General features: G+C 37.5%; 1 protein-coding gene and 2 pseudogenes across 1 annotated transcript; 1 reads left to right on the top strand and 2 right to left on the bottom strand.

The window, feature by feature from the left end:
• Nucleotides 1–537: 537 nt before the first annotated feature.
• Nucleotides 538–2,897, bottom strand: LOC147945265 (uncharacterized). Its single transcript, XM_087509175.1, has 5 exons — nucleotides 2,778–2,897; nucleotides 2,176–2,681; nucleotides 1,610–1,773; nucleotides 1,343–1,466; nucleotides 538–1,300 (listed from the first exon to the last, which is right to left on the bottom strand). Exons 1-5 carry the CDS (start codon nucleotides 2,895–2,897, stop codon nucleotides 538–540), a joined length of 1,677 nt encoding a protein of 558 aa, XP_087365301.1.
• A 9,715-nt stretch (nucleotides 2,898–12,612) lies between these two features.
• LOC104783481 (uncharacterized) lies at nucleotides 12,613–19,094 on the bottom strand (annotated as a pseudogene).
• A 4,209-nt stretch (nucleotides 19,095–23,303) lies between these two features.
• LOC147945264 (secreted RxLR effector protein 161 pseudogene) lies at nucleotides 23,304–24,047 on the top strand (annotated as a pseudogene).
• The last annotated feature ends 289 nt before the right edge of the window (nucleotides 24,048–24,336 follow it).

Genomic DNA, 24,336 nt, shown 5'->3' with positions numbered 1-24,336 from the left:
GCAGAAGAGAGAGAGTATCGGCGGGATCTGATAGTAGTTAAAAAAGCACTTTGTTGGTATTTATTGAAACTCTGTAGATGCCTTAGCATTAATTGTGGACAAAAGGATGAAAAACTGTTTTAGTATTGAGATGTTAGGTGAGGGACATGTTTGGTGAGGGACAAAGTTAAAAGAGATACAATTGTTTCGTTTTTTGGTTTCAGGAGTGAGAGATCGTGGACGAAGTCGTCGCAATTAATGGGAAAGATTGAGTTTCGAAAGTGGTATAATTGTTAGAAAACTTAGAAGAAAAAAATATAACTACGAAGAAAACTTAGAAGAATATAACTACGAGAACAAAAACAATAATCTGTTTACATTAGAGTTAATAAGGAGGATCCCACAAAAAATATATGGATACCGCCCATCATCAGAGTTAATCAAGATATATCCCACCCACAAAATAACAAGATCCCCCAACAGAAACAAAACATCATCCTAATAAGTCATACATAATTAAAAAGACTTTAAATTATGGAAACAAGTTCTTAGTTAGTCTCAAATTGGGGGAGGATCATAGAGCCCAAATTCTTCAGTGTAATTCTGCTCATTTGGTCCACGACACTCAATCTCGTGAAATAAGTCACAAGCCAGCTTCTCTCTTATCCATGTGATGTTTGCATCGCATAATGTAGAAGGAAACGGTAGTCCGAGTGCATGACATTCTATGTACTTTAATGTAAAAACACCACAGTCACCTGGCCTCTTATTCAGAGGCACTTCCGTTGTGTCACGCTCGTGGGTGAACTTCTCGTACGAGTACATTTGTTTGTGGTCATGACTGGCTAACTCCCGCAGCACATACGGGACCATCACAACTATCGGCTGAACTGCAGTCGCAAGCTCATCATCGGTTGAACAACTGGGAATGCTGTCCCAGACCACGATGTGTCTCATTGGAATTGATATCCACAAAGCAACCCAAGGCTGAGATTTAACGTTTAGCGGCGCGTATAAGTCGTCCACTTCCAGACCACACTGTTTGTTAGACTGAGCATACGGTGGATACTCACCTGCGTGGTAGCTGAAGGAACCGGCCGACAGAAATTTTCCAGATCCATAAGCATTCGGCTCAGATTTGACAAAGTCAAAGTACTTCGTCTTCCACAGATGAGTGAACATAACGTCTAGGAAGGCAACTCTATTCGATCTAAACCTCTCAGGATGTTGTGTGTATCGATGTCTCAATAGATTCAAACCCGTATCCAAGTGCTGGATAATCACATGGATTGAAAAAAACGAAGTTAAATAGTATTGAAGACTGTCAACATAAATCTTACAAGAAGTTTACTAATAGACTTACCGAATCTCGTAGCCACACTGTTCTTGTCTGCAGTTCTTACCACCAAAGACAACATCGAGATTTGTTTGGAACCTTGTTCCTGTACGTCCTGCGGAGGAAGAATGATTTGGAAACATATAAGTTACTAGAGTCTCAAAACATAGAATTTTGAAACATAACATAAAAGGTAGTAGACTTACAGATCTTTCTTTAAGAAGTCAAGCAAAACCTTCTTCATCTCCTTGTCTGCTTTATCAAAGAGATTGTATGTTTACGTATTTGACTTACAACCCATGATAGTCTTGGCTGTGTTATCACCAACGAATGGAGAATGCGGACTTGACGCTAATCTCTTAACCCTTTCAGCCTTGCCCTGTGCCGCAAGCATAACAGCTTCAACCCGTGGTTTTTGCTTCTTAGCTCTGGCAGTGTAGTCGGTTGCTGTTCGATTTCTGTGAGAAGGAACACAGGTGGGTCTGAATCAGTGTAAGATGATTTAGAGCTGCCCACCTTTGGCACCTTCCTATCCGTACGAGTAACAGATGGAGAAGGGTTCAGGGTCAGCAAATTCCGATTTAAAAGTTACATGATCATTGATGTAAACAAATAAAATAAAAGCTGCAACATATGTTTAAAAGTCTCGAATAAAACAAACAAAGACAACATGATTCAGAAGTCTACTGCACATAATGAAGTCTATTCGATATACTTGTTATTTTGTCTGCGAAGTTGACAACTTCTATAAGTCTATTTTTTCTTCGCCTTGTACTTGGTATTGTGTTTGTGAGGAATCGTAGTAGGAATTTTCAAGTGTTCAGAACTAACCATATCAGTGGTTTTTTTGAGTGATAGACTCTTCCTCTTCAGCAGTAGCTTCAGGAGCCTTCTGTTCCTTTGGGTTGGTATCGACATCTGACGTATCAGTTACATCTCCCTTCATTTTGGAAAGATCCGAAGCCAGGCTTTCCACCTTCTTATTCAGCATGTCAAACTTCAAATCGCAACCGCTTAATCCATCCTTCATCTCTTGAATCAGAGCTGCTCCCCACATGCCGAGCTCATATTTAAGGGAATCCAAGATATTGATATCCAAGGCACTTGGTTTATCTGGACAGTGCCTCTTCCCAGTTGGTTCATCAAATGTACCGTCTCTCTTCTTCTCACCCTTTTCCTCCACCTTCATCTTCGCATTTTTGGATTCATGAATATCGTCCGTCTCCCACAAGCCTCTCCCCCACTTCCATGGACCAAACTCCCCAGTCAATGCTTTCAAAATGTTATCAATTTTGTCATCTGCTTCATCCTCTTCCCAAACAGGGCTACTCATGCCACCAATGGTCTTGAAGTGATTAAAACGAGTCTATAATTGATATAAAACAGTATAATTGTTCAAATCCAACACTAACGGTGTTTCTTATAAACAAATCTAAGATAGTAGATAGTCTCATATGCGTACATGTTTTAGAATTCCCTCTTTGACATATTTTCTACCGCGGGAACCGCCGTAGTAAGCAAGCAACGGTGGATTTGGTTTATTAGGCAACCAGTCACCAAATTCCTTACCAAAATACGGCATAGATTCGTATACCCAAATCTGCAGAGGTTTGACAAATACGTCTATATGGTAACTCTTCCCCATGGATAATCAGGAAATGCATCTAAATCCATGAATAGCCTAGCCATATTTAGACGGGTGGGCATTGAGGATTTTCTAGCTTCTATAAAACCAGCATAGATGGCTAAATAACCCAACCTAATACGATCTACTCTATCCCAGTCGTAAGCATGCTTACATGCTGCGACGAGTTGATCAATACTCGGACCAATGTCTAAACTGACTCCAAGCTTCTCCCAAAACTCTTCCATCTCGTTTGTAACATCAACCTGTGGTTGCTCCAAGGACTCGACATCTTCACAGTTAAGTCCAGTGATGGTTTCAAACTCATTCAAAGAAAATCTTAATGGGTTAGACCCAACCAGACTCCATATCTCGTACTTTTTGTTTCAGACTAGCTGAAAGCTGAACATATAGTGAGCCAGTCTGGAAGCCCATTCAAATTTGAGAAGGTTAAAATGTAAGAAGACACCCAGTCGAGAGTTACAAATCTCATCCCATTCATCTTCTGCGAGAGCTTCGTACAGTTCATCAAACAGCTTCGTATCGTTGATAATGAGGGTCGATGCTTACGGAAACGGCTCCTCTCCATTCGTGAAAAACCTCAGAGGAAATTTTATAGTGTTCGCCTCCTCCATTCTGCAAAATAAGATTAGGTTTGGCGGGGAATTAGAACACGAGAGATTGAGATAGAAGAAGACAAACACGATTAGTCTACATTGAATTGAAAAGGAAGTCTACAGTCAATTTGAAAAAGAAGTTAACCTTCAGTTTAATCGAATATGAAATGGCGGCGAAGATGTTGCGGCGAAGATGAAGCGACGGGGTTGAAGAATACAGAGTTCGGCGAGATCTGGTACAAAAACATTAAGCGAAGTAAGCAAAAAGACAATCCGAAAGATAGAGATTCAAGTTTAACACAAAAACATATGTGAAATCAACCATTAGTGATAAGCGAAATATATCTTAGATAAGCGGAAGAGGAAAGATGACAAGAAAATGAGCAAGACGGAATTAGAGATAACAAATATTGTTATCTCGGTTTTTAGGTTGTATAAAATTATAATAATTATAATAATCTCGGTTTTATAAAACCAAAACCGTTTTATTCGAAACAGTATCGGAAAATTATAAAGAACCCAATTAAAACCGGATCCCGTTTATCGGTAAACCAATTCCCGCTTATCGGTAAATTAAACATATATATATTACCGCCAACTAACGTCAATTCAATTTATACCTTGTAATGATTATGTTGACGAATTCCCTGGCAGACTTCTCCACGGGAAACTGAACCGTCTGCAAACCCATCAAATCAAATTAAAACTTGTACTGATATGCTGTAGACTTATCAAGAAGACTTCTTCTTGGGAAACTGGAACGTACTTTAAAATGCAAATCTATCTAATCAACCAAATTAATACATCGTTAACTTCGATGAACCTGTTTCTATGGTATATGTTCACTTATAAGCGTGAAATGAAGTTCAATAGAAACTTTCTAATAATTACCCAACCGTGAATGTTAGAATTCTACACTTATAAGTTAAATAAAACGAAGTGATATAGAGAAGTACCCAACCGTGAACAGTCTCCAATTCCTCGTGGCTGTGATGATTTATAATGACCGTTCTAATGAAACTTAAAGACTTTCAATCACCAATTCTCTGTTGTGAGGATGAACTACATACTATTTTTTAAGAGAAAAGAAATGATTTACTAATAACTTTTTTGGTTGCAATTTTAAAATAATCACAAGGCCCAAGGCTTGGGTTATATATATGAGACAAAGCGGTTGAAATGAACAGTTACATATAATTAATTAATAATTCAAATCGTCGCGTCGTAAAAAATTAATGAGCAGACTTCATTGCCTGACTTCTTTACACAGATTAAGGAGTAGACTTCATAATCTTAATTTCTCGACAATATGTAAACAGTAGTAGAAGTCAACTGTAATTGAAATCAAGGAACTCATCCAAATATTACAGAAAATGAAGCAAGTTCACAGATTACAGTCATAAATACGCCATTCAAACAAACTGACACGATGAAGAAAAGTTCACAGATTTTAGAACTTAATTGAAAGATCTACGAAACCAAAGAGATTAATACAACAATGAGGATTATACCGGCGATTAAAACATTCTCGACCACCCCCTTACACGACGAACTGACAGACGTAATTCTTTCATCTGATCTTTCACCTTGCCTAGCTCCTGCTGAACTCATAGCATTTCCTCATTTTCCTGGATGGCTGTAATAGAATCCCTTTGTTCAGCAAGTCCACCTCTCATTGCTTGAAGTTCTTGCATAATAGCCTCATCCCACCATTTCATAATATGGTTCTCTTCATCCTATACCATAGAAATAAATATGCCATAAGAATATTATCTATATTCAAATAATAATTATACCAAACAAATAAACCACCAGACAATCTAACAACCTCATTGTTATTGCATCCAATGAAAATTCTTCCAGAATTGTCGGCTGTGGTGGAACATTTCATAACGGTTTTCCTTCCGCAGAAACATTTGTCAGGAATTCCAACTGTCAGGCCAAGAAAGTTTACTTCTGGTGGACCTTCGCTCCATACTTGCAAAGAATTAGAAGATGGCTGAGTGTAGCTATGTAACCCCATATCTGTGTGCAAAATGAACAAAAGACGATGAGAACATATATATTTACAAACAAAATTAGCTAAAGCGTTACAAAGATGAGAATATTTACGAACAAAATTAGCCGACGATAAACCAATAAATACTTATCTGAGATGTCCTTGAGATTCGAAGAAGAGAAAGGATGAGAATACAATCTGAATTTCCGAGAACAACAATATCGTAATTTTGAGAGAGAAATTTTGGAGAGAGAGAGATCACGTAAAAACTAGGGTTGACCTACAGGAAGAAGTATATATATCGTTAAATTATCCAGTTAGGTTAAAAACAATGAATCGATACGCATTCAGTTAGGTTCAGCTATCAGTTTGGTTAAATTATCGGTATTAATATAATATTAATAGTTGATAGCATAAGAAAGTCAACCACAAATAGTCCACAGAGAAGTCTACTTAAGCAAAACCCTAAATCATATAATTTAAACCTAATCAGCCTTTTCTCCCTTAATTTGACTCGTTTATAGGTAAATTTATTTTATTCCAATGCAGAAAGTCTATGTGGTTATTATTTGGTCAGTAGGTTTATCGAATTAGTTTTTTATAATATTTTTAATTAAAATTTAAACTATAATTAAGGAGTAGACAAATTGTTATGTCTTCTAGTTGACGTTAATTTGTAATCAACCTTATAGAAATCTATTGCAGACTTCTCCGGGATACATCTGTCATTTCGGCTTGTATTTTTTGTTTGGTCGTAAGGGAGTCAACTGTAATTTCAATACCCTTAGTGGTTATGTTTCTCAAATATCGAATATGGGGTCTACTATTGCATTCAATGCCAAATAAAGGTTTACAAAATACAATTGTCCCAATATAAATTATCATTCGCATATATGCGGCTTCAATATCATTTAAATAACACCCCAATCCTATAATCGGTACAGTCAACTACATATGCATCAAGTTACAAATCATGTTTTGTGAAGAAGACTTAGTGTCAATTGTAATGGTGTGGTATAACCATATAGGGCACCCATTTGCTTTTAGAGCCAGTTAACCAAAAATATTATATTCTCCTTAATGCTCATTAAGATTTTTAGAGAATATAATATTTGTTTATTCTAAGATCTGAATTTTTCTGAAATTTTTTATATACTTTTATAATTAATAGGAATAGATGATGAAGTAAATACTTATAAATATTAAAAGATATAAATCATGATGTCACAAAAAAACTAAAATCTAAATTTATATAATAATAAAAATTGGAAAAAATCTCAGTTCTATATTTTCATTTTCTAGAATATATCATCATTTTAAAAATATCTATTATGATTGTATTGTTCATCATATTTATTCATATTTTTCATCATAACTCTTTGTTGTAATAGTTGAGTCTTTCAAAAATAGTTGTGTTTATTTAATAATATATTTCTTTTTAATTATATATACTTTCGCCTCATCTCAGATATTTGCTACCAACTATTTGTGATTTGATAAATAATTTTTTTTTCATTTTATGAAGAATTTAAATAGTTCGTATTTCAATAACTAAAGTTATTATATACTATAAACTTTTTAATTTAACATATATTATTTCACATTTAAAGAAAATTTTAAAAATAATTAATTTAACAAAAAAGCTTTGAAATGATTATAGTAATGTAAAAGTTTTAATTAGCTTTAAATATGCATTATACAATTGTATTTCTCTATTTTTACTTTTCATTCAATATCTTCACTTCAACAAATCTTTATCATATTTTTTTGTAAAATCTATATTTATTTTTTATTAATAATCGTTCAAAATAGTTCTGGCAAAGTTATGTCAATTTATTATGATTTTTTTTAGCAGTACCTCCTTTATGAGAGTGCTCTTTATCGTATTATTTTTTCATCGGAATTTTTCTTTTTTGTGGTTGCATTTTTTACTAATTACTAATTACTGTTATAACCGTTTTATATGTTAGAACAATTGTCGCGTCTTAACTCTTATGTATTTTTTTTTCTTTTATCATATAATTTAAATGTATACATAGACATAGACATATCATATATATTATCTCACATCGAGTGTAATTAAATGCTCTCATATTTTCATAAATAATTATATATGATGAAAAATACAGTACTACATTATTTTATATGAAAACATTGACTTATATAAAGTATACCGTTTTTTCTCTCTCGCCTTAGACGATTGCGTACAACTACCGTTCCTAGCAAAACCTCTTCGTCCTCATCGTTTCCGGCCGGCGTTGGCTTTTCTGGCGTCTATCGGCCCCCTTTCCTGTTGTTTATGTGAAATACAGTTTTGCACCAGAATCCCTTAACTTCATTAATGAATTGCAAGTGTTTTTTATAGTGTCTTACAAAGTACATAACTGACTCAAACGAGGAAATAGGAAACAACTATGATCACTAACCCAACTAAAGCCACTTGACTCTAACTGCAACATTGACTCAGTAAACAACATAACTGAAGCAAATGATTAGCAAAGCAAAAGACAAAACAGAACAAACTAAGATAGACTCCAACAAACCCTCCCTTGAACTTAACTCTCCGAGAGATTCAGTTCACTCAATGTGATCATTCCAAATGCTGCTCTAGCATTCTGAAAAGTTGCTAGCTTCAATGTTTTAGTCATCGCATCTGCAAGTTGCGACTTCGTGTTCCAGTAGACGAGCTTGATAACTCCTCGCCCAAACGGAGAATAAGAGTTTACAAATAAAATTTCAAAAACTAACATACGCGAAGAACGAGCATGACAGTCTGCCCACTCATTTGACTCACGCGGAATCATGGTAGGGTAAAAAGAGGGAAATGCAGCTCTGAGCAAACTGAAATCGTCTAGTAGATTGGAAAAGGTCGGCCAATCTTTAGGAGACTGCACCATCGCGACTAGCTCCGCACAATCAGTCTCAAAACATTGACAAACGAACCCCCCAGTCAGGATAGACTCCATAGCCCAAACCAAAGCATGCATGTAACTCCAAGTGTAAGGGGAATAAGAAATACTTATATCCATGTATCTAGAAATTAAAATCTTACAATTTATTATCTACTATATATCCATGTAACCCAACACAACTAAAACCTTTTTAACATAGATTGTGTTGCTTATTTAAATCCATAAAGAGCTTTGTGTAGCTTGTAAACCATTTCTTCTTTTTCTGGGACTTCATAACCTTGAAGTTGCTCCACATATACCTCCTCTTCTAGTTCTCTATGCAAGAATGCAGATTTAACGTCTAATTGATAAACTCCCCATCCTTTGTGTGCCGCTACAGTAAGGATCATTCTCACAGTATCCATTCGAGGTACGAAAGAAAAGACTTTTGTGTAATCCACTATATTCTCTTGAGCATAACCTTTCACAACTAACCTCGCTTTGAACTTAGCCACCTCTCCAAGCTCATTAAGTTTGGTCTTGTAGACCCACTTAACTCCAATTGCTTTGGCTCCATCCGGTAATGTGGTGAGAGACCACGTCTGATTTTTCTCAATGGAACCCATCTCTATGTCCATCGCCTCTTTCCACTTTTGATTTTTAGCTGCTTTTTGGAAATGTGTGGGATCTGAAATAGTCATAAAAGCGAGATAGTCAACATTCAACACGTCAACCTTCACCATGTTGATTTCTTCCTCTGTATCATATAGTTCCTCCCCCAAAGTGTAATCAGCAGCCCATACTGGTGGCCTACGAACTCTAGTTTCTCCAACTTGAGGCTGAACTAATTGGTTTTGATCATTAACTTCAACATTTGCATCATTCGCTACATCTTCTGCCTCATTGTCATCACCTTCTTTATTCATCTCCCCAGTGTCATTGTTCTCCAACTCAAGCTCAACATCCTGTTCAGCCGAATGATTTTTCTCTCAAGTCCATTTCATTTCTTCTTCAAAGATCACATCACGACTGATGTGAATTCTTTTCTCCACTGAATCATACATCTGGAAAGCTTTAGACTCACTGCTGTAGCCTAATATGACACACTTCACACTTTTGTCATCAATTTTGGCTCGCTTGACAACTGAAATGTGAACGTGCCCCACACAACCGAAGATCTTGAAGTACCCTACTGATGGCTTCTTGTCACTCCATTCTTCCTCCAGAGTTTTGTCTTTCACAGCCACAGTAGGTGATCTGTTAAGAACATGATTTGCCCATTGTACAGCTTCAGGCCAGAACAATCATGGGATCTCTTTCTCTCGCAGAACTGTTCTCACCATGTTCATGATGGTTCGATTTTTCCTCTTAGCTACTCCATTCTATTGAGGAGTGTATGCAGTAGTCAGCTGCCTCAAGATCCCATGCTTGTCACAGAACTCCTTAAATTCTCTAGAATTGTACTCTCCACCTGATCTAATCTGTAGCATTTTATGAACATTCGAGTTTGGTTTTTCAACAAATGCTTTGAATAACTTAAAATGATGCAGAGCTTCTGATTTCTTTAAGGCAAAATAGATCCAAGTTTTCCTAGAGAAGTCATCAATAAAACTGATTAGGTACCTCTTCTGATTGTTTTGAAGAGGAGTAGTCGGACCACACAAGTCCAAATGAATGAGTTACAGCTTTTCGGTTGCTCTCCATGTGCTTTGTTTAGGGAAAGACACCCGATGTTGCTTCCCTTTCACACAGGCTTCGCATGTAGCTTTGACTTGTTGAATCTCTGGCAAGCCCATGACCATCTTCTTGTTGTGTTGAGTGAGTAGACCGCTGTAGCTTAAATGACCATAACGGTGATGCCACACTTCTGTTCTGTTAGAGACATCAACTTGCAGACATTGACCTTTTTCTCCCTCACCTTCACTTCCACATGTTTCAGCTATCAACACGTACATCCTGTTTGCAGTCACGATGGACTCAGGTATCTTTCCTCTTGTTGGATAGAAAATGCTACACGTCTTCTGCTTTCCTCCCTTGAATAGCACATCCAACCCCTTTTCTTGTAACTGTCCAACATTCAACAAATTGTTCCTTAACTAAGGAATATAGTAAACGTCACTTACAGCATATGTTACTCCTCCAAACACAAACTTCACCACACCTTTGCCAACAACATTCAGCTTATGGCTGTCACCAAGCTTCACATGGTGAGTGAAACTTGTGCCCAGCTCCGAGAATATCCCCTTATCTCCACACATGTGATTCGAACACCTAAAATCCACGAACCACACATCACTCTGTTGTGCTTTAAGAAGCTCCACATAAGCCATTGAAGCTTGGTGCCTTGTTGCTTCACTTTGGACCAGAATCCCGTAACTTCATTAATGAACTGCAAGTGCCTTTTATAGTGGCTTACAAAGACAGAACTGACTCAAACAAGGAAAAAGGAAACAACTATGACCACTAACCCAACTAATGCCACTTGACTCTAACTGAAACATTGAATCAATAAACAACATAACAAAAGCAAATGAAACGCAAACCAAAACACCAAACAGAAAAAAACTAAGATAGACTCCAACAATTTATTTTCTCTAAACTATTGTTTTGTACAGTTCTAGTTTCAAATAACATCGGCACATAGAGTTTATGGCTATTTGGTTGAAGATTGTTGTGTTTCATCTATTTTCTCTCTTCAAGAGTTTTCCTTTCTGAATATGATCCGACAAGAGAATCGGAGTGTTGGCGGCGTCTCTTCATCATGGATCCAGCCAGGCGGCTTCCGTAGTTTCAAGTTTGAAACTGTTCATTTCCACCATCGATGCTTCATTCCTTCACACAACAATCTATGCAAATCGTGTAAGGGTAATCAAACCCAGATTTGGGATCCAGGAGTATCCTATATTGGGTTTGAAGATGATGGTAATGAACTGCGGCTTAGTCGCTTCAATATAAGATATGTTACACTCTTCTCGGTGAGGATCTCCGATGGAGGCCATCAATTCCCGAAGAAGCCAACGATTCTCGCTCATGGTATTGACATACTCATCTCAAGGAGTCTAGGAGATGGCAGTGCTCTCTCGAAGGTTTTAACAAGTTTTAGAGATGTGGAGGCTCTCTTCGGAAGGGAAGGTGAAAAGGTAAGATTTGGGGTAAATCTCATCACCAAAACTGGAAGTCTTTTTCTCACAACGTTCCAAAGGAATAGTCAATATCAAAACTACAATGTTTACTTCAACGAGACATGTGAGAGATATACATGGATAAGAAAACCAAAGAATCTTCCAAAGGAACACAGTGAAATCTTGCTGATGATTTCAAGGAAGATACACGATCCAGATTCATCTCATACAACTTTGAATTTACATTTACTATTCAAAGAAATGCTAAAGGCATTTTGGAGTTTCAGCAGCAAGCTGATAGCCAATAAAAAGTATGTGAAAGAGAGACGTAACAAACTATTTCTGTTAGCCTATAAATCTAAAGATAGCATGGTTACTCTCCACTCACTACAACAAATATGGGTATTAATAGCAGACGATTAATGTTATGATATGGTTATTATAGCGTTTTCATGAATGTTATTAAAAGAGACGCTATAATAGAGGGGCTATATACGATAGCATTTCTGGGCTGGTGATATCGTAGGGTATCCTTTAATAGCATATATAAATTGCTATATTACAATATTTAATAACACATATATCGTGCTATATTTAAATATATAATAGTACTTTTTGCCTGCTATATGTACGGTAAACGTAGCTATCTTTTCTTGCTATGATTTAATTTTTAGTAGCTCTTTCTAATGCCATTTAATTATTTATCTTAGCATCGGTGTTGAGCTATTTGTATCTGAGTTGTAGCTTTTATTATGTGCTACTAAGTGAGTGTACAATGACTTCATCTGCCTGCTATAACGATCAATTAGGTTGGTCTTCTAATTACTATTAACCGTTCCCTATACAGCATATTCAAATGAAGTTACAATTTGAAAGTATAGAAACCTGTGATAAAGCTGAAATTGTATTCCAGAATAGAAAATATCAAACATTGTTGTGATACACAAATAGCATACGATCCAATTTCATAAATCCCAAACAAATAACACAAGTCTCATTTGCCACAACAACGAAAGTAGAAAATCATACGGTTCTTACTCGACATCAAATGATGAAAATTTTTTCTTCAGGTCATGCTATAGTGGTACCAATAGCATCCTCCATACACTCAATAGCAGAATTAGGCCTCCAAACCTTTGCATCAGGCACCTTGACTACATCAATCCACACACGGACTGCATTATGACCCAAGGGAACAAAGTGCACTAACTCATCTGGGTTGTTTGAAGACCAGCGTCCTTCTGCAACAACCCTATTCTGACCAGTAATGTCCAGCAGTCTGCACTTCTGATCCTCCTTGACAATCCGTTTCGAAGAAGTATGCTGCATCGTATAAATAATATGCAAGGTTTACCAAAGGCATCAGTGCTAACGATCATAACATATTTTATAAGTAACAAAACGTTGAAATTTACCTTCTGAGATGAACTTGAAGGAGATTGTGAAAGTGGTTTTGAACTCTTCACAGGAGCTGCTGGAGTGAGTATTTGTGACTGCGTGCGAGGAGATGTTGTAGCTGGTGCCTCTGTACTTGAATCATCGATTAAAACTCTGTTGAATGGTCATGCTACAAACGACTTCAAAGAGTCATGAAGATTTGAGAGTTCTTCTGTTGGCTGCCAAAGAAATGGCTCAGGTTCATTAACCGAATCCACAAAAACTTTAATGGCATTTGGTCCAAGAGGAAGGCCATTCACCAAAGCTTTGGGATCACGAGTCTGCCAATGGCCTTCAGTAACAAGTTTATCATCATTTGATAGCCAATGTAGAAGTTTGCACTTGTTCATGGAAGTTGTATTTGGGCTCTGTTAAACAAAATAATTCCAATATAGAAAAATATTACTAGATTTAAGAACACTAAAACGTAGAGATCAAATCCTAAGTACAATCAATCAGATTAAGAAAACATTACCTTAGGCGGAATGTCTTCTGGTCCTAACTCCTGCTCAATAGCATCAACACAATCATGAGGCCACGCAATAGTTTCTCCTACAGCTTGACCAATACTAAACATATTTGCCGCAGGTCTCCAAAGGAATGCATCTTCTTGAAAAGCCGTCTCAACCAACACCTTCACTGAATTAGGGCCCAACGGTACATTGTTGACGAAGTCCATGTGATCAAAAGATAGAATACAACCCTCAGATACTTAGGCTGCGGTTTTTGGTTTACACTCTACAAAGATAAATAATAGTTAGAATTTGTTAACCAATCAGTGAACAACCTCAGCAAATCTCATTATATATTAACACTTACTCTTGGTGCTGAATGTTCACCAACTTCGGAAAATTGACGCTGTAAAATTAGAAGGAATGTAATTAGTTACCATTTTCTTAGGCTATTAATCCAATGATACAAACTTACAGACTTACATGACTATTCAGTTTCGCAAGAGCATCTTGTAATTCATTGACCTGCTGCTGCAACTGAATTTGGGTCTGTTGCATTTGAGTCACATACTTGCTTTTCATCTGGAAACAGGCAAGTTTGTTCATACTCATTCTTCTACCCATTGCCCTCAGGCGTCCGGTATTGTCAGGTCCCAATATCTGAGCAAGAGTGTCTTCTTTTGGGTTTGATGATGATGATGATGGAGCATCAGACATAACAAACTCATTTGCTATTTCCTATTAAATGTCGGACTTATGTTTATAGAGGTAAATTAGAATGAAAAACATAGAAGAGAGGATCATAAAAGAATGACTTACAATCTTTGCAGCAACATCCGTGTTCACTGCTGTCCCATCCTTTTTAGTTCGTGACTTGACCCACACATTCAGTCTAGTCACTTCATATGTGCTATCTTTTCTCTGCGTAATAATAACACACATTCAGTGACATTAAGAAACCATTGTCAGAACTGGTGGCCAAAATATATTGATATTCACTGAGTGACACTTACTAAATCTTCGGCCAATCTAACCAATCCTTTACGGCTATATGTGTGAGGAATCTGCTTACGTCTTCTTTCCTTGTATGAATCACTAACAGCCTATATAAAAGTATTAGCGCATTAAATGTTGGAAATAAATTAAGTACAAGTTAGTACCTTAAAATCTGGACTAGTCTTCTCTTTGACAAACTTCCTCCACTCTGCCGTAGGAATATTGTCTGGTCGCAGCTTCATTCTTTCTACGTTGTTCGGAGCTTTCCTAATCTGATTAACCAAACATGACTTAGATGCCCTCCATAAACATCCCATCTGCTTTAAAATAGCCGCTTTCTCATATTCTCCATCTAGTTCAAACAGTATATACGATAAAGCAAAAAAAAAAAAAAAGATAAGAGTATTTAGAGAAAATTAATTGTGATTGTGACTGAAATTAAAATACCTGAACAGATTTCCATAGAACTAACTGTCTTCAGCTCCTCACCAATTTTCCTCCAATCATCTGTCACAACAGGAACATATTCTCTTACCAAGGGACCTAAGTAGGAAGACAACTTAACCGATCCTTCTCCACACGGTTCTCCAAATTCAGTGAACTATACTTTTATTCGTGTATTAGGATCCTTGGCAATATCTTTCATCTTTGTTGGTCCTCTGTGTTTTGTAGTCTGGGGGGGGGACCGTATCAGTAGCATCTTCAAAGACAGCAGCTGACTCTTTATCGCCTCCTTGTTCTCTATCGTCCGTATCAGCTTCAGACCCAACCATATGCCTATCCAGAACATTCTGATCCGGTTGTGGTTCATCAACCTGTGTGTCTTGAGGCTGTGTGTCATGTGGATATATGGTACCAACGAATTCAGGTTCTTCTTCTTGTACATTGGTCTTTCTTTTCCTTGCACCCTTTTCCCCTTAACCCCCATCTGCTACGTCTGTAAAACTAAAAGGGAAACTCAAATATAGACTCAAAGACAAACTAAGTATACAAAAACAAAAAATATAACAGTCATGCGAAATTAATCAAATATAGACTCAAATGAACGCGATCACACAAAAATCCTTCACAATCATCTTTGACATTTTGAGCCTCATCTGCTACGCCTTCTAGAGTCATATCAATATCCGAAGGTAATGGTCCAGCATCTGCATACCCATCTTCCACATTCTCATCACTGTATTTTCTAGATGGACCTTTCAAAACTACATACCAACTAGATTCATTATTCTCCCTGGAATAAAATATTTGTCTCGCTTGAGAGGCTAAAATGAATGGGTCCTTCGCAAATGACACTTGGTTCTGATTCATATTAACCAGCGTAAAGTCATCTTCTACCTTAACACTGTTACCTTTAACAGCCCACTGACACCGGAATATTGGGACGTAGAAGACTTTGTATGAAACCGTAGGCCATTCACAATGTAGCCTGTATAAGATCTGGCTATACTACGTGGACCATAAGCCAACAATTTAAGTGTCTCGTTCTTATCTTCAGAATCAAGAGGTATCTAACAATTATAAAATAAAAGGTCAGCTAAAGTACTAATTAAATAGCCACAAAAAAAAGACAAATATAGTATAACATGCCTGTTGCTTTAGCCACGTTGGGAAATGTTGAGTGTTCATAGTCCATAAATAACTTGCATCATGTCTGCATCTACCATTTGAGTCTTGTAGATGTTGTAAATGAGCACTTGCATATAACCAAGAAACAAGAAAATTCATCAGAAACAATTACTGTAAGAATAAATAATGTACAACGTAATATGAAATACTTACTCAATGTAAGGTTCCACCATTTCCGTGTTCTGGATTACAACAAGGTGAGCTATTTTTCTATCCATATCAGTGAGAGTGAATGAGGTTCCAGCTGATATAGGACGACCTTCTAGGATGGAGTGGTTCTCATACTCAGTGTTCCTCTCCTCTTTTTCTTCTACATTTGTCGTCGTCTTCAATAAATCAGAGCAGAACTTCATGCATTCTTCTGCGAGATATAACTCAGCTATACACCCCTCTAGTCTTGCTGGGTTTCTAATATAGTCTTTCAATACTTTCATGTACATGTTTGTAATGAACAACAATAAGTCCAGTTAGATTCACTAAGTTAGTCTTGAAGATGATACTAAAATAAAAAAATGACACTACCTCTCAAATGGATACATCCATCGGAAATGGACAGGACCAGCTAGTCGGACTTCTCTTCCTAGCTGCACACACAAGTGCAGCATGATGTCAAAGAAACTAGGTGGCCAAAATCTTTCAAACATGCATAGAGTCTCCACAATTTCTGTTTCCATTATTTGGAGTTGTTCCATATCAATCACTCTTTGGCACAATACGTTGAAGAATGTGCATAGACGGAAAATGGCTATTCTAGGACCCTTAGGTAGTAAACCTCTAACAGCAACTGGTAGAAGTTGTTGCACCAAGACGTGGTAATCATGAGATTTGAGTCCCATCACTTTACACTCGTCCAATGATACACAAGTAGATATGTTAGAGCAATAGCCATTCGGACCTTTAAAGTCAAAGAGCCGCTTAAAGAACATTTTCTTTTCTGACTTTGACAAAGACCAAGGACCTGCGGAAAGTAGTGTTCTTTTACCGTGAGCTTTTGGATGCAAATATTTTGATCGATCCTTTGAATTGCCACAATGTAACAATGTGGCAATCAAGCTTGCAACCACATTTCTCTCCACATGCATCACATCTATGTTATGTCATACCGGGAGCTCCTTGTCAAGACATAGCATAAAATAGAGTTATCAGTTGAAAGTCATATACAAGTGATGACAATGGAAACTCTATAAGTAAGTGATGACAATGGAAACTCTATAAATATTTTACATACCTCCCAATAAGGCAATGTGAAGAATATTGATCTTTTCTTCCATCTAGATCACTCCTCTTCATCTTTTTCTGCTAAGTCTTCTTCTTCATCATCAGATTCACTGTATTCATCTTCGTTAACAGATGGTATGTCACAAGCAGCTCTAGATCTTCTTTTTCCCAGTCTCTTTTCTATTACCAAAATCAATCTTGTAGTTTCTCAGTAGTAAGGAAATATTTCTACCCGTGAGTATCCTTCCCTTTGTTCCATACTCTACTTTACCATCAAACCAACTCTTCTTTCCTCGAAATCTATGTGATGGAGACAAACTTTTTCGGTGGCACATATATACAAACTTCCTACTATGACTCAGCCACAAACTATTTGTGTGCTTCCCACATATAGGACAACCCATCTTACCCTTTACTTTACAACTAGCAAGATTTCCATAAGCTGGGAAATCACTCATGGTCCAAAGCAGCATCACCCTCAACGTAAAAGTTGTTTCACTAAATGCATCATAAGCTATCTCGCCTTTAGACCACAAATGATTTAAAGCTTCTATAAGAGGTTCTAAGTAAGCATCTATACTATTACCAGGTTGGTGCGGTCCAGGAATCAACAAACTAAGCACGATTTTTTCCTCCTTCATACATAAGTCAGAAGCCATGTTATAATTAACGAGCAACACAAGCCAACTACTGTATCAGCTGTTCTTCATGTTGAAGGGGTTAAACCCATCAGTAGAGAGCCCAAGTCGCAAGTTCCTCTGCTCAGCTATGAAAGAAGGATACTTGTCATTCATTGACTTCCATGTTACTGAGTCTACTGGATGGCGCAATTTCCCGTCAGTGCTCTTGTTATTGAAATGCCATCTCAAATCCACATCCACTTTCTCCGATCTGAACATCCTTTTCAGACGAGAGATTATTGGAAAGTACCTCAAAACCTTATGTGGAACACCCTTCTTGACTTCCCCAGTGTGCATGTTGGTCTTCCATCTTGAAGACTTGCATTTTGGACAAGTATCAACCTTCTTCAGCTTCTTTCTGAATAAGCAGCAGTCGTTCACACAAGCATGAATCTTTTGATATCCCATATCAAAAGATTTCAGAAACTTCTTGACGTCATAGGTTGATGTGTGCAGTACATTGTCTTTAGGTAACATTTTTGATAATGTTTCCAGTAAATCATCGAAGCTCTTGTCTGACCAGCCATTCTGAGTTTTAATCCGAAATAGTGTCACTGTAGCTGATAGCTTGCTATGATTCACACACGTTGGATACAATGGCATTTCAGCTTCTGCAAGTTTTACTAAAAACTCATCTTCTTTCCTATCCTCACCCTCAGCAGCCTCACATAAATTTGAACCCTTACAAGGTAAATCTTCATCAGACCATTTAGCATCTTCGTATAAACCCAGAATCTCAGCATTCCACACTCTATCTTGACCTTCTACTAAACCAACATAATCTCCATGGTGAAACCAATCAGTACATATCTTGTAAGCCTCATCCATTCCATGTATAACTAAATGAGACACAACCTCGTTGCATGTATGGCGCTCTAAATTGCGGCATCCGGTGCACGAACAAATTATCTTTCCATTAACTGCTAATTTGGCACTAACAACTTCAACAAAACATCGAGCACCACTCTCATATGCAAAATCAACCCTTGAGTTCATGTAAGAGAAAAGTATAAGAAAAAGACATAAGTATCACAACACTAATCCAAATGCATAAACAAAACACTTTTAACAATTATACTTACCTGCATAAATGCACCCATGCCTTGTCCAACATTTTTCTTAAAAATCCTAGTTTCCCTTAACACAGTTCAAACGGTATAGGATACAAGCAACAATGACCATAAGTTAAACATATTTACGACAATCAATCACAGAGACACTGCAACTACAAAAGGATACAAAAGGCCAAGAAATCGATAGATGTGTCTAACCTCTATAGTGATTGTATTCTTCCCCCGATATCTGAGAACCCACACCTATTAACAAGACACACTGCTGTAATTACAACAACCAACGAAATACACTACTGTATATTGCTACTATGGACTCACTTTCAACTCACCTGAAAGTCAGATCTGAGGAGAGCGAGACAGATCGAATCGAGATGGCGAGCTATAGAGTCGGCGGAGATGGTGAGAGATCTAGAGGATGAAGTCGACGGAGATGGCGAGAGATGGAGAAGATAAAATCGACGGAGATGGCGAGAGATGGTGAAGATGAACTCGACGGAGATGGCGAGAGATCGTGAAGATGAACTCGACGGAGATGATAAGCAATGGAATCTCCGGAGACGGCGAGCAAAGGAGTCCGCGGAGATGACGAGCAAACGAGTCGACGGAGAACTCGAAGGTTTTGTCTTTTTTTTTTTTTGCCTTCTTTATTTTGTCTTTTTTTTCCTTATGCTATGAAATGTAATTGTTTTGTTCATAGACCGCCAAAATGTAATTTTGTTTTCTAAGTGTTGGCGCTCGTTCATAAAATTAAGGCGGAATCAGGTATTTTTAGTTCCCGCTTATTGATTTTTAGGCATAGCATTAGTTCAATGTTATAAGTCTATTTGACAAACTCTCATTTCGCTTTTAATAGCAATTCCAGAAATTGTGATATTATAATCTGCTATCAATACTCATATTTGTTGTAGTTGTTAGATAAGCTTCTAGAATGTTCTAGAATAGATATCCTTAAAGGAATTAGGAATCTAGTAAGGAAAAGGAAAAGTTGTAATCCTAAACTAAAGAGGAAGTTAGGATGTTTTAGAAAAGGAAGTCTAGAACAATATAAATAGATATCATAAGAAGGATGTATGATCATAAGAAAAAAACAGAGCTTGTGTTTAGTTTTGCGAAGATTTTCTAAACATTAATAAAGGAAGGATTCTTTATTCAAGCTTAAGGTTTTGTGGTTTTGTGCTTTTGATTCTTTATGCAAGCTTAAGGTTTTGTGGTTTTGTGCTTTTGATTCTTTATTTGGTATCAAAGCAAATCCTGGAGTAAGGAGAGCTCATACGAATCATGGCTGAGACAAAACCATCAAAGAAGACGATGGAGAAGACGACGACATCAACCTCCGCTGTTCAATGTCCGATGCTGAATTCAACCAATTACACCATCTGGACATTGAAGATGAAGGCAACGCTGAAAGTTCACAAAGCTTGGATCGCAATTGAACCTGGAACGGAATTGAAGAGAAGAACGATGTTGCAACATCTTTGTTGTATCAATCTATACCAGAGAATCTGACTCTGCAAATTGGTGAGCAAGACTCACCTCGGGATATTTGGGAAGCTATAAAATCAATAAATCAAGGCGTGGAACACGTCAAAGAAGCTCACCTCCAAACTCTAATGTATGAATTCGAGTCCTTGAGGATGAAAGATTCAGATACAATCGATACCTTCTCCGGTAAGTTATCGGAGATTGCTTCGACATCAGCCTCTCTAGGTCAACCTCTCGATGCACCAAAGTTGGTGAAGAAACCAGGCACTTTGCATCTGTTTGTCCAGTGAAGTTGTAAAGGAACAAGAACTCAACAAAAACGAGACAGAAGAAGCAGATAAAGCCCTATATATGCATGAAATTGTATATTTAAATGAGGAGAAGGTAATTCCGGAGAAGTACGAGATAAACAAAAGAGAGGATGGAATCTGGTATTTGGATAATGGTGAAAGCAACCATATGACAAGAGAGAAAGGATAATTTTCTGAATTAAATGAGAGCATCAAAGGAACGGTTAAATTTGGAGATGGATCTTGTGTAAGCATTGGAGGAAAAGGATCAATTATCTTTGAAGGAAAAAACGGAGAACAGAGACTTTTAACAGACATCTACTACATTCCGATGTTAAAGAGCAACATTCTTAGCTTAGGACAAGCTACAAAATATGGCTGTGATGTGAGAATGAGGGCTGATTATCTCACTTTACGTGATCCTAATGGATGCTTGTTGGTTAAAGTAAACCGTTCTCCCAATAGACTGTATAAGATCAGCCTAAAGATAGGCAAACCAACATGTTTACACTTGAAGATCGAAGATGATTCATGGAGGTGGCATGCGAGACTTAGCTATATAAGTTTCACGACGATGAACTCTATGTCCACACAAGAGATGGTACGAGGTATGCCTAAAATCACAAGTAAGAAAGTGTTGTGTAAATCATGTTTGGTAGGAAAGCAGACGAGACATGTTTTTCCGAATGCAACTCAATATAGGTCTACACGAGCTTTGGAGTTGTTACACGCAGATCTTTGTGGACCTATATCACCAGACACACTTGCTAGAAATCAGTATATCTTTGTAATAGTGGATGATTACACAAGATATATGTGGACAATCCTGCTCAAAGAGAAGAGTGAAGCCTTTGAGAAGTTTAAATCTTTTAGAGCTCTTGTCGAGAGAGAAAGCGACAAGAAGATTGTAACTCTACGCACAGATAAAGGCGGAGAGTTTACATCAAGAGATTTCCAAGATTTTTGTAATGAAAACGGGATCATAAGACATCTTACGGCACCCTACACTCCCCAACAAAACGGAGTAGTTGAGAGGAGAAACCGGACATTGATGGAGATGACTCTGAGCATTCTTAAGGGAATGAATGTTCCAAATTATTTGTGGGGAGAAGCTGTAAGACATTCAACATACTTGTTTAATAGAGTTCCTACTCGAGCTCTAAAGAATCAAACACCATATGAATGCTTAAGAGAAAGAAAGCCGAGTATTGAGCATCTTAGGATTTTTGGTTGCATCGCTCATACAAAGGTAGAAGCTGAACATCTCAAGAAGCTTGATGATCGATCACAAACACTTGTTCACCTCGGCATAGAACCAGGAACTAAGGCGTATCGACTTTACAACCCAACAACGAGAAGAGTGGTAGTAAGTCGTGATGTGGTGTTCAATGAGAAGGAATCTTGGACTTGGAAGGGAGTAGAAAACAAAGAAGATCAACCAGGGATGTTTTGAATGACATGGGGAGAAACTATAGACAGTGGACATCAGTTCTCAACCCATAGAGGATCAAGAAACTGCAGAAGAAGAGGAAGTGCAGGATCATGAAAGCATCGAAACAGAGCCAGCTCCGCTTAGAAGATCAAGCCGACAACACAATCCCCCTAGTTACCTTGCTGACTATATTCTTCTAGCTGATCTAGAATGTGAAATACTTCTCCTATCGCTAAATGATGAACCTATCAACTATCAAGAAGCGAAGGAATCAATCGAATGGACAAAGGCTTGTCAAGAGGAAATCGATTTGATCAACAAAAACAATGCATGGGATCTAGGTGAGAAGCCATTTGGTGTAAAAGTGATTGGTCTTAAGTGGGTTTTTAAGATCAAAAGGAATGCTGATGGAACAATCAACAAGTTCAAAGCTAGACTCGTTGCTAACGATTATGCACAAAGAGAAGGAACTGACTTTGATGAGGTCTTTGCACCGGTTGCAAGGCTGGATACAGTTAGAATGTTGATTGGATAAGCAGCTTCACATGGATGGGAAATTCATCATCTCGATGTTAAGACAGCTTTCTTACATGGTGAACTAACGGAGGATGTTTATGTTTCACAACCTGAAGGGTTTGAAGAAGGGAGAAGAATACAAGGTTTTCAAACTCAAGAAAGCTCTTTATGGACTTCTTCAAGCACCTCGAGCATGGAATACAAAACTCGATCAAATACTCAAAAGCATGGCATTTAAGAAGTGTCATAAGGAAAGCTCCATATATCGCAAGGAAGAAGGAACTAAGATTTTGATCGTGGTCGTGTATGTTGATGATCTTTTTGTCACAGGAAGTACACTGGAGATCATAATGGAGTTTAAGGCTGGAATGTCTACTAAGTTCGAGATGAGTGACCTTGGTAAGCTTACTTACTATCTTGGTATTGAAGTTAGTCAAGGAATAAATGGAATAGAAATCAAGCAAGAAGCCTATGCTTGCTGAATTCTTAAGGAAGCTGGTTTAGACTCTTGTAACTCGACGATAATACCAATGGAGTTTGGGTTGCAATTGTCAAAAGGAATTGATGAACCAGATATTGACGCGACCATGTATCGAAGAAGGATTGGATGCTTGAGATATCTTCTGCATACTCGACCAGACCTTGCTTTCTCAGTAGGGATTTTGAGTAGATACATGCATGATCCTAGAATATCTCATGGCATTGTATTGAAACAGATCCTAAGGTATTTGAGAGGAACAGTGGGCTATGGAGTGACATACAAGAGAGGATCACTAGATATTGTTGGCTATAGCGACAGTAGTCACAACACGGATCCTGATGACGGAAGGAGCACCACAGGTCATGTGTTTTATCTAGGAGGAGCTCCTATAACTTGGTGTTCGCAAAAACAAAAAATAGTGGTTCTGTCCTCCTGTGAAGCAGAGTTCATAGCAGTTACGGAAGCGGCTAAGCAAGCCATATGGATTCAAGATTTACTGAGTGAGATCACCGGGAAAAGGTATGTGAAGACTATGATCCGCATTGACAACAAGTCGGCCATAGAACTTACAAAGAACCCGGTTTTTCACAAGATGAGTAAACACATATACAAACGTTTTCATTTCATTCGTGAGTGTGTGGAGAATGGACTACTTGAAGTGGAACATGTACCTGGAGAAGAGCAGCGTGCAGACATCCTTACCAAAGCCATGGCGAAAAACAAGTTTCCTGAAATGAGAGAGATGATCGGAGTTCAAGATCTCATGAAGAACAACTTGAAGCTTAAGGGGTAAATGTTGGATAAGCTTCTAAAATGTTCTAGAATAGATATCCTTAAAGGAATTAGGAATCTAGTTAGGAAAAGGAAAAGTTGTAATCCTAAACTAAAAAGGAAGTTAGGATGTTTTAGAAAAAGAAGTCTAGAACAATATAAATAGAGATCATAAGAAGGATATATGATCATAAGAGAAAAACAGAGCTTGTGTTTAGTTTTGAGAAGATTTTCTAAACATTAATAAAGGAAGGATTCTTTATTCAAGCTTAAGGTTTTGTGGTTTTGTGCTTTTGATTCTTTAGTAGTGA

Source organism: Camelina sativa, chromosome 4 (genome assembly GCF_030686135.1).
Source record: "Camelina sativa cultivar CO46 ecotype springtype chromosome 4, ASM3068613v1".
NCBI classification, from domain to species: Eukaryota; Viridiplantae; Streptophyta; class Magnoliopsida; order Brassicales; family Brassicaceae; genus Camelina; species Camelina sativa.
Note: the sequence above shows the minus strand (reverse complement) of the source record. Positions and strands in the feature narration are given on the sequence as shown.